Genomic DNA, 12054 nt, shown 5'->3' on the forward strand with positions numbered 1-12054 from the left:
TAAAATAGAGGATACGTAGGTTCCGTTTGTTTTGCCAAAAACGAGAGAAATTTGAAAAAGGTTTTCCCAAAATTAATCGCATGTATCTCGAAGTAATTAGTCGATAAAAAATATTTTTAAAAACAAGAATAATTTGTGTCTAGACATTTATGAAGACGATGCATAATAACCGAAAGAAAAGAAGAGAGACCAAATCTTGGAGGTACAACTTGGTGTTCGAACAATCCCCATCTATGAGTTTCTTTATTGGGTCACTTTTAGATTGTCTTCCAAAGCGCAAGACAATTTAAAAGTGATCCAATCCAAAGCGCGAGACAATACAATCTAAAAGTGAACCAATGAAGACAATCTAAAAGTGACCCAATGAAGAAGAGACTTCATAACTTGGTCCTCTTGGACAAAAGACAACTCTGTTTCCTCCTCTTCAACAAATTGACAATTCTATGTTTAATCCTCTTGAACTATATGTTCAAGCTTGTTACAGACAGTGGCACACCCCTCTCGGATCCGGCGATCTAACGTCGCTTAGTTTGGCATTTACTATATTTCACCATCACTCGACCCTACATTGCTTTTACCGTTAACATCTCGAGTCAACATATGAGCTCTCCCCATGAGCCTCATTGGGAGGCTGCTTTATGGGTTGTTCGCTACATCAAGAATGCACTAGAAACTGGAATTTTTTTATCCTCCTCTAGTGCATTACAACTAAAGGCTTATTGTGATGCCGATTGGGGTGCTTGTCCCACCGCCCGACATTTCATTACCGGTTATATTACGTTTCTTGGCGACCGCCTGTCGCGACCTAAAAAAATCAGTTTCGGGTTAATGGATTACTAAGTTAATTAAAGTAACTAACCTATCTCGAGTCCTCACAAACTTTACCAATTCGCAACTTAAGGTTCAAATAATTAACGTGCCAAGATTTTAATTGGAGTCGCCACTAATCATTTATGATAGGTTGATTAGGAACCTAAATAAAATAGCGGGATGGCTATTTTATTTCTACGAACCGGAGATTTTAGGTATGGGAACTTGATTACGCTAGATTACTCTAACGCGCTTTTGGTACTATTTTATTTCATGAAAAAATTTGATCAAGCAGCTTTAATTGATTTTAAGCCACTAACATAGGTTATCAAACAGGTGCGCAATCAATTAAATGAACATCCAGAATTCAAAGTAAGCGGGGAGCATGCAGTAAGCAATCTTCTCTCTTTTTAGATTTTCACTTTTTAAATGAAATCTAATCTATATGCAATGCATGGATTTTAATCTAAATGCAATGGCATGAATGAATGCTATCTAGCCTAAGAATGCATATAAATTTAATCAAAATACATGACTAACTTTATAAGGGATGCTATTAAAATCAATCCTAGCATGCAATGAATTAATTAATTAACTTAAACATGTAACTCTAAATGTCATGGAAAATGTGACATGTAATGCATGATGACATGGCAAAGATGATTTTTTATTTTCGGATTTAAGTATGGCCCTAAAATAAACTATGCCTAAAAATAGTTATCCTACATATTTTAGGATTTAAATTGACTAACCCATTAAAGATAATCTATTTTAGGCATAATTATCTATCTAAACATGCATATTCTAACCTAGAATGGAATATAATCTAATTTATTCCGGCAATCAATTAAACATGCAATCCTATCTATATGATTTTATCCTAGAATGCAATTTCATTTAAACATGTCAATTTTATCTAGAATGATATGTAAATCTAATCTATATGCAACAATTATCTGTATGCAATATTTTTTAGAGATTTTCAACATGCATTCAAATACTGCGGAAAGATAGCAATCCAATCAGTTCAATTCAAATATGGAAAGCAAATAAATCATCTTGAATATTTCGCAATTTCTTTCGAATCAAGTTTCGATCTAAAGCCCGATAGATCAACCCTAAAATTCGAAATACCCGCTATGTCGTTAATTCCATCTAAAGGCTTATAGATAGAATTAATTCCATGTGTGCGGTCGTGAATTAGGAAAAAATTTTCCTAATTGATCACGTGCGACTCAAAAATATTTTGTTAGATAACGGAATAACCCAAATAGGTAATCAAATATTTCAAATCAATTAGATAAGAAATTTACCTAATTTATGGATGAATTATCGGAATTCGAACCGAATCGAATCGACTCAATCTTGCAGATCATGGACCGACAGGACGACATGTGGATCTGACTCTGGGTATAGGACAAAAAGCACGCTGACAAAGGGTCACTTCGGTGCTAACAACGTGAGGAATATCTTAAATTTGCTTCTTCATGAACAGGGCTATGGATTACTTTGCCTGCATTAAGTGAAATCACAAAAAGGAACCACAACGTTGACTAAGAGAATCTGGACAACAACCCAAAAGAACACAAGTCCACCGCTTGGACTTCGTTCAATCCAGTAGCATGATGGGAGCAACGGTTGCTTTTCCTTAGCCTCATTGGAGCAATATCCTTCGGGAAAGTGACTCTGTGATATCACGAGACATGGGCTTAATGATCAGTGGATTGCATTGTGGTTGAGGAACGATGGGGAATTACATGTCCTCGTTGATTTTGGCCTCGACTTGACCGAGGGCTCTTCCTCCCCGTTCTCCTCGATCTCACGTTTCTCTCTCGAAAGTCCTGAATTTTTTGGAGCTATCGTCGTCGATCGTGCGTATATGCATCAATGGTGAATGGCTCCCCGTCCTCCTTCAATTCTCTTCGCTCTTATTCTTTTTTTTTTTTCACTCAGAATATCCCTCCATGTGCCGTCTAGTGAATTGAATGGCCTCCTCTTGTTAGATCTTCTCCCTCTTTGGCGCTTCTGTCAGTGGAATGCGTAATCAAAAGCATGGAAAAAGACGAACGCTAGGAATGCAAATATGATATACTCATGGAAGATCAGCCTCCCCTTTTTTTGGTCCTTTTCTTCTCTCTTTGCGTATCCTGTTGTGAAGTGGAATTGGACTTTCTCCAAGGTGAAGTTGTGAGTATCTCTGGTGAGGGACGCCAGAAAAGAAAGGATCTTGAATAATTGTGCTTTTCACCTGGACGGACGATGAAAAACGCCGAGAGAGATTCCTCTCACTTTTGCCATATGTATATTTTGTGTGTCACCTCCCCTCCAGCCAGTAGTCCTTTTATAGATAGAATAGCTAGGGTTTCATGTTTGCTAATTATGGGCTATGTCTTTTAAGGCTTATAATAAAAGGCTTAACCTTTCAATCTTATTTCAATTAAATTCAAAGCCTATTGACCTTAATCAAGTAGACCTAATTAATTGGAGCTCAAAACTGTTCCCTCCTATGTGAAAATTTCGGCCATTGAATCCCATAATCTAACCCAACCTTGTTTTAGTGCCGGCCTAGCCCACATATCCGTTTTGGGTCCATTTCAGTTGTCGGTCCAATTGAATGCAAATGCAATGTAATGTCATATGATGCTAGAAATAAATATGAAAAATGATCTGATTATTTTTTGTAGGAATTAAAATTAATCCCTAATTTTTTATGCAAAATAAATGACTAAAAAGATAGTCAAAATTTATGTGTCAACATGCCCTCACTCCTGGAAAACTAGGAAACAACACACGGTTTCTCACTCTTCCGCCAAAGCTGAATACCCTGCCATGGCGTCCGCTACTTGTGAGGTAACTTGGTTACAAGCATTACTAAAAGATTTTCGAGCACCTACACATCCGGCCACTCTTTATCGTGATAAATAAGCAGTGCTTCACATTGCCTCTAATCCTATATTTCTCGAGCGCAAGAAACAAATAGAGATTGATTGTCATCTCATCCGGGACAAAATTCAAATGGGTACATTGAAGGCCGCTTACGTTCCCTCTAAGCTCTAATTGGCTGCTGTTCTGACAAAGGCCTTGGGTAAAGAAAATTTTCATCATATGATTTGCAAGCTCATTCGTGATCCGAGGGAGTATTGATTGTATCACAGCTTTGTATTTTTTTAAAATTTAGGAAGACAGTTCCCTTCCTTAGTAGACTGATTAGATTAATTAGTGGAGAAAATCTCTCCATCTATTAGGAGATCAATTGGGAGAAAAATCTCTACAGCTTTTGGGTATATATATCCATTTCGAGTTTTAATGATAATCATCTAATTACACTATTCCACAAAGGGAGCCCGCTCTCGTAATTATTTTAAGTGATAATGACACAAAGAGTCTTTGAGCTATGATTTAATGTATAATGTGATCTCCGAACTTTAAATTTTTTTAATGTGATACTTGAACTTTTGGCATATCTTCAATTTAATCCATAAACTATATGAAAATGTTCAATGTAGTCATTTTATATAGTTTAGGGACTAAATTGAATATGTATCAAAAGTTCAGGGATCATATTGAACAAATCAAAATTTCATGGACGGCATTGCATATTAGGCTAAAACTCAAGAACCACATTGAACAAATTTGAAGTTCATGGACCACATCATATATTAGACCAAAGTTCAAAGGATATTTGTGTTATTTAACCTTCTTTTAATTATCTTAAAAAAATTTCAAATAAGGGCCTGAAGTGCCTTCATTTTCATAAATAAGGGCTTGAAGTAATTATGGTGGTTTCAAATAGGGGGCCCGACCTCATCGGCTCGCTAAATATTCCCGTCGATCAAGGCATTTTCATCCAACGCAATTTCAACATAATTTTTAGTTAAATTAGGTCAAAAATTTTAAAAAGCTAAAAGTTTTTTACAAAAAAAAAAAACAAATACATGCGTGAGGGCTGCCCTCTAGCCTTTGGCTGTCACGCCATCGTTGATGGGGCATTGAGGATGGCCAATGGGGTCGCCGACTCCTCGGCCAAGGCAGGCTGGCCCTCGCAAGGATCGGAAGAGGGTCGTCGACGACCCCGCTGGACATCCTCGACGCCCCATCGGCGATGGGGTGGCAACCACAGGGGGGGGGGTCCTAGTTTTTTCTCATAAAATTTTTAGCCTTTTTTTTCTCTCTTTTTTAGTTTGTCTTTTTGATCGGTTTTTTTTATATTTAAAAGGAAAAATAAATATGTAAAGGATGAAAATGCCATTGACTAGCCGGTAAGATCAAAACCTTTTTCGAGAATGATATCATCATTCCATGTCTTTATTTAAAGTAAGGTCTACTTTAGGAGCTTATTTGAGAAAATAAATGCTCTTTGAACTCTTATTTGAAATAAGGTTCGCTCCGACCAAAAAAATAAAAAATAAAAAAAATAAGGTTCGCTCCAATTTCTTATTTGGGATTTTCCTATTATCTCATAACTTTTCCAATCTTATATTTTGTTAGTATTTTTCCAATTACATGAAAAAATTTATATACCTATATATAATTATACTATTGCATTTGATAGATGTAATTAGTATTTGGCAATAAATCTATACTGACAAAAAAATTTCGTTAGGTTGGGATACTATAATTTTTCTGTCCTGTATTGATACTCCATTGAGCCGTTGGTTTGATATACAGTAAAATAGTGATGAAAAATCATCAAATTCCTCTTGGCGCTGAATTATTTTCCTTCATATTTATCCTCTTTTTCCTTTTACCTAAGTTCTTTTAATTTATTGATAATAAGAACAACATGTACCTTTTTGTTTAACTCTGTTGATTAATCATTTGAAGAGGAAGAATTCAACAAGATAAAGAAAGACCTGTTGGTTTGGTCTTTCAATTTTAGGTTCCTATTAATATTATTTTTGAAATTCTTGGCTCCTAAAAATTCGAAATGGATGTGTTTCCATAAAAAAAAAGGGGGGGGTGGAAAAATTGAAGTTGCTAAACAATAACAAACTTTTAAGTGGCAATTGAAGCTTTCCAATAATCGCAACTTTATGTAAAGAAGCTGCTGGCTCTAACAGTTCTATTAATTATTTCTGACCCCTCGATCTCTTAATCAATTAGTGCTTTATGCAAAATACGGGATGATTGCGTATGAATTTACGATTCACATGGAAGCATTTCCCTTTTATGTAGATGTACTTAGCGATAATGAACGCACCGGTCGAACCATGCGAATCATGCTTAAAAAAAAACTGTTTATTATTATTTATTTTTTTTTGACATGTCAAACTACATGACAAGTTATTTTTCCGCAGCAACACGCGGGTGCCCACTAGTTCTCAAAATCGAAGATCAGTCCACCGACCAAATATGTGACAAAACTAAAGTATCAGGATCAAAATTGAATGCGGGCACTCCTACATGGATCAAAATTGAATGCGGGCACTCGTACATGGATCACATTTTGAATGCGGCCGAAAGCTCAAACTTAAAAATCTTGCTAAAAAAAAGACGCATAATGGGAATTCTTTTGATACTAATAGCAAGAAATAGAAAATAAGAGTTTGAATACTACCAGCTTCATCACAAATTCGATTTTTATTTTCTAAAGCACATGGATTTCTTTGAAATGTGTAGTATTCTTTAAATGATATTTCCCTTCAATCACAATGACCAAGTTAGTGTTAGGATTTGGCGCACAATCACAACGAAGTAAAGTGCAGCAAGAAAGAGAGAATCGACATACGAGATTTTATATTGGTTTTACCCTTAAATTAGGGTTACGTCCAACAAAGGATTTCATTATAATTAGCACATCGCATCTCTCGTTACATTACTCAATTACAAACGAATATATATAATAGTAATTATTCACAGGCCCAAATCCAAACTACCAATAAAAAAATATGGACTTAAATCATAGAAGTCAACCGGTGTTTAAAAGCGCTACTCCTTTGAGACCCTCTCGAGGCTGCACCCCCGGACCCTCGATCGTGGACCCACATGATTTGCCCGCCCCAGCAGTTAAAACTCGAGATCATCTATTCCTATTCATTATTTAAATTCTATTTGACTTGTCTGATTCAAAACATAAGTTTTTGAACGCAAGAATAATAAATGAAAGCTTTATGAGGCTTCTCCCTTATCTATTATATCAAATAATATTCAAATTAATTGAAGTTTACATAAAAATATTTCCATTTTCATTTTCTTATAAATGTACTTATTTTTTATGGATATAAAATATATTTAAATAACGGGATTTCTGTCTAAAAAACTGATCTTTTTGCTGAATTAAATAGACTACATAATTTATTTCTTCATATTGTGCTGAACTAAGTAAACATTATCCATTGTTTAATTTTTGATATATTAACTTTAGTAATCAAACTTTGTTAGTATTTCACGCTTTCTAATGATAAATCTAAAAAATAATAATAATAAATAATGACTTTGGTAAACATCAGTAATATAATCGAATCTTCGCGGGCAAAAAAAATGATAATCTCTTCTTCTTCTTCTTCCAATCCCGCCAATTTTTCCTGCGACCGCCTCATAAAGAATCTGTACCGTCGGTGCAGAGACAGAAGCGAAGAGCTCAGAAATGGAGTTCACCCTCAGCGGCAACGCTTTGAAGACCTTCGCTCGCTCCATCACTTGCCTCGCCCGCGTCGGAAACGACCTCGCTATCCAAGCTTCTCCTTCCCAGGTGATTCGATTTCTTCCCACTTTCCTTCTTCTTCTTCTCCGTCTATCTCTCACCCGCAGCTCCGGCCAAGAACTTCGCCGGTCACCGTTGAAATCCATGTCAATCGTTCCTCAGCTTCTTCATCCATCGAGGCGAAAAGCTACGTAGTTTGCTTCTTCGTGCCCCGACGAGTGATGCTTAGTTTAGATGCTATATGCTGTGTTACGCATTGGCTCGGTTCGCTCGATACAGTGTCCGATTGGGAAATTCAAGGTTCCTTCCGCCGATTGCCGAGTGCGTGGAGCTTTTGGCGGTGGATTTAAGGCAGAAATTTGTTGACCTAGGTTGTGATTAGACCCCTGTCGACGATGATTAGAACTTGACGTGCATGAATCTGAAGTCATTTCATTGAAAGAATGATAGGGTGATTGTAATAAGACTAAGGCAATTCACAGCTATAGCCAGGAGAACTATCAGTGCTACTCGCAGAAAATGCCGAATGGTTAAACCACGGGAGAAAATCCCTATGGATATTTCTACAGGTGCTGCTATTCTGTCTTGCTAATGCTTTGCTGGTTTTTCTAGTTGCTTTGATGGTATTATATGGGGTTTTGCAACACTGAATAAGTGAAAGCACGATTGCGCTCCCCAGCATCTTGTGTGACCATACTCTTTGCATGACTTCCTTTTGCCTCGTCGAATTTCCAAGTTCTAAGCTCGTGTTTGGCACTTGGCACTATCTGACATGAAATGTGAATAGAAATAGTATTGATCTTTGCACAAATATTACCTTCTTACTTGTATACATCAGATTAAGATTCTCATGTTCATATTCGACTTCCAGCTTTCCTTTCATGCGCTCAATTCGTCAAGATCTGCCTATCAGTTGATTACCTTCAAGCCAGACCTCTTTGATGTGTTTACAGTATCTGGTGCACAGGTTCAATGCAGCGTTCTTTTAAAGGTATATTGTCGTTGCTCATCTTTCTGGTATAGTAGTCAGCTTATGGTTGTAATTAACTCACAAATACTTACAAAATACTTTGTGCAGGCAGTCTGTTCTGTCCTTAGAACACCTATCACAAACATTGATTATTTGAGTGTGCAATTAACAGACGTCTATGCATCAAAAGTTCAATGGGCTCTGCAGTGCTTCAACGGTAAAAACCTTTCAGTTGTGTGCGTGGCGCTCTGAATTCATTAGGTTGGAACTGGTGTATTTGATGTTTAAGATTGCAAGCTTGTGACACGCATGGAAAAGTTAGCGGGTTCCTTTTTACTCCTAAAAATAATCTCGCTCTGATCCAACTCTATTGAAATCAGCATAAATGAAGTCTTGAAACTGACATGTTCATTTCTGCTAATGAGCAATGACTGCAAAATGCTGTGAGAAGCATTTGTGTGTTATGTCATATGTGTCCACAGATGAGCTTTTCTAACTTCTCATTATGTAAAAGCAGCGTGAACCCTGTCAAACGGATTTTGCTGTGCCCCGATATGACCTGTAAAGCCAACGAGTTCAGAATAAAATAAACGAGTTCAGAATAAAGAGACGGGAACGTTTATTTTAAAAATTAGATTCCAATGTCTACCACTTTCACTTCATTTTTGTTGGCCACTTACCATTTTAAGTCTTTGACTCAGTCATGCTAACTACACTATTCATTATGTTATCTGAGCCAAATATAAATTGAAGGCTGGCACCCCGTCAAACCTGCATTAATTTGATAAGAAGCTGCATGCAATTCATGTTTATCTCATAGCTCCAATTGTGAGTTTTTGTTCATGCATATGTGATGCTGTCATATGTATGCAGGCATTAAGAAAACATACTGGATTACTTGCAATGTTGACCCCGACATACAGCAATTATCTCTGGATAGGAGAAGATACCCTAGCAATTTCGTAGTGAGGCCTCGTGATCTGAACAGATTGCTTGCAAATTTTCAGTCATCCCTTCAGGAAATTACTATCATTGCAACGGAACGCAACTCCAATCCTTCTGATGCTGCAAGCGAATTCGGCGGGAAAGCTGTTGAGTTCCGAAGCTACATTGATCCTACCAAAGGTAGAGATTAACTTTATTCTTTTCAATTGAATATAGAGAAGAATATCATGGTTCAGATTCTGGTTACAGAAAACGACTCTTTGCTGCACACTCAGCTGTGGATAGATCCTGCAGAAGAGTTTGTGCAGTATGCTCATAACGGCAACCCAGTAGACGTGACTTTTGCTGTCAAAGAGTTGAAGGTGATCCATCTGATTCGTTTTTTATTATAGTAATTATCAAGACATTTGTGTCATAAACACACTCGAAAGTTCTTGGATATATGAATTCACTTTCAAACTTATCTCCATTTCCTTAAAATGAGTCCACCTAGTTGCCAAAATGCTATCGGAGTCGCATTCAGGACCATCATTTATATTGAAGTTTTTCCTGTGTTTTCCAGTGAACATGATAATATTTAACCTCTGTCCATCTCATGGAAATCCAGGCATTTCTTGCATTCTGCGAGGGATGTGAAGTGGACATTCATATGTACTTTGAGAAGGCTGGCGAGTAAGTAAATTCTAAATGCGCTTTTGAATTTTAAGTTCTATCCATTTTTACCATGCTTCACTTCAATTTTGAATATTCAAGTAGTACAGATGCAACAAGTAGTTTTCATGCAATCAGTTCATAACTGGTTTTAATAGATCAGTGATTGCCAGTTATCTGCTCAGAGATTTAAAACATGCTAATGCATAGCTTCACAATCGCAATTGTAAAGGCTGATGACAATTTTACTTCTGGGCTGAATGTCAAAAAACAAGAGACTATCAATGGAAATTTGGTTGATAGAATATAGTGCTCCTTTGAATCAAGTTTGGATAATAACGGGGTAAGGAGGTTTACTTTCAGATGATAAATGGTTTATTTTTCAAGTTTAATGCAAGATGCTAGTAAGTATGCCCGCTAAAAATATCATTGCAAAACTTGATGGTTAATGTATGTCTTTTGACTTTTCTTTTTGGTACTAAATTCGTGGTTTCAAGTGCAACATCTCTGGCATAAGTGCAACTAAATGCAAAATAGAAAAGAATAAAAAACTTGATACAACTGCATGTTTTTATGAAACAGGCCTATTTTGATGGCCCCTAAATTTGGCACTGATGAGGGGGTCTCTTCCAATTTTGATGCTACACTTGTGCTGGCCACCATGCTCACATCACAATTACACGAAGGTAATACTGGACCTTCAGAAAACGGAATGCCAGGCCAGGCTGATACTGGGGAAGTCTCTGGAGAGCAGCCAGACAGGAATAGAACAAGTGCTTCCGAGATTCCATCAAATCATACCAGAATATGGTCTGAACTCTCGGGTGAGTGATCCTTGCAGCTTGTATCGCTATCATCTCAATAATGGCAAAGAAATTGACTTTGCTTTCTGCTGAAACAAGATGCTGTGTATGTCGTCAGTAAGATACTTCTTTTAGGCAATCAATAGGAAAGTACCTCTTGGGAATCAAAATTTGAGTGGTTTACTAACTTTGGGCAGGAAGTGCTGCGAGAAGTGGCAGTGGTTCTGATGGAAGGCAAGTTCCTGAAGAAAGGATCCTAAAAGCCGGTGGTCAGTCAGGAATTGAAAGGATCAGCACCATTCAAATATCAAAAGCTGCATCAGCTGAAGGAAACATCCAAACTGGTCCAGATTCTTCGTCTCTCAATCTCTCTCTCAGTTTGTGTGTGTCTGCTGAACATCATCTTTATCTCTCTAGCTCGAATTATTTTGCTGTCTCCTATAATTATTTCTTTATGTAGTTGCTACTTTCTCTATTGCCTGTTTCCCTACTGTAAATGCTGCTTTGCAAGAAAGCATTCAGCTTAGACCAATTGATTGCTGGAAATCCATATATGTCCAACTAAACTTGTAAGCATTTCTTTGTTTCCACTATTTAGTGCGACTGTCCACATGATACCACAGACAAGGTGGAGCAAAAATTTTTTGTCGCTTTTTTACTTGACTGTGAACCCTGATGATGCGTTGCACATACCTGTGCAAGTACCTATTTCTGGAAGACTCAACTCACGTGCCTTTCTTGGGCTTCTCAGTATCAAGTCAATTAGTCTGCTTGTATCATGTCGTTTGTTAGTGGTTCTAAATGTTTTTAGAAACAAAGTTCCTGAACAAGATTGTAATAACATAGCACTAATTAGCGCCATCATAAGTATGTTCGTGCAGTTCTGTTAGTAGTTGAATTGGATGATCCCTCTAAAGCGATTTTCTTCATTCTTTTCTTGTGTAGATGGTCATGGTTTTTCACAACGTCATCCAAGTAATTGGGTTGATGCCAATGAGGATGATGATGATGATGATAACGAGGATGGTGCTGGTCTCTGTGTTCGATCAACACCACCATACTATGAAGATCAATAACACTATGTTTCCTATTTGACTATGATGACCTTGCTCTCTTAGTTTTACTGTTAACTGGTTTTGCCTTCCGATGCTTGACTTTTCCTGTTTTCTGTTCCTTCAAATAGTTGGAGCAGTGTCTAGCTTGCTTTAAGCGTCCTTTGTCATTTTTTCTTT

The 12054-nt window shown here is 37.1% G+C and overlaps 1 protein-coding gene across 11 annotated transcripts in view; it reads left to right on the forward strand.

Moving 5' to 3' along the window:
• Positions 1-12054, forward strand: part of LOC115752807 — a 43659-nt gene that overhangs the window by 16808 nt on the left and 14797 nt on the right. Inside the window, exons 1-9 of one of the 11 annotated variants that reach the window (XM_048283738.1) lie at positions 7310-7501; positions 8292-8444; positions 8532-8640; positions 9297-9548; positions 9618-9730; positions 9976-10040; positions 10602-10843; positions 11020-11166; positions 11768-11948. In XM_048283738.1, the coding sequence (XP_048139695.1) occupies positions 7397-7501; positions 8292-8444; positions 8532-8640; positions 9297-9548; positions 9618-9730; positions 9976-10040; positions 10602-10843; positions 11020-11166; positions 11768-11898 (1317 nt within the window). In that variant the 5' untranslated portion in view covers positions 7310-7396 and the 3' untranslated portion in view covers positions 11899-11948. Of the gene's footprint in view, positions 1-7309; positions 7502-7623; positions 8023-8291; positions 8445-8531; positions 8641-9296; positions 9549-9617; positions 9731-9975; positions 10041-10601; positions 10844-11019; positions 11210-11767; positions 11949-12054 lie in introns of those variants that run through there. The other 10 variants (XM_048283735.1, XM_048283742.1, XM_048283745.1 and 7 more) reach the window with 10 other exon arrangements.

The sequence above is a fragment of the Rhodamnia argentea genome, chromosome 1 (genome assembly GCF_020921035.1).
Source record: "Rhodamnia argentea isolate NSW1041297 chromosome 1, ASM2092103v1, whole genome shotgun sequence".
NCBI lineage: Eukaryota > Viridiplantae > Streptophyta > Magnoliopsida > Myrtales > Myrtaceae > Rhodamnia > Rhodamnia argentea.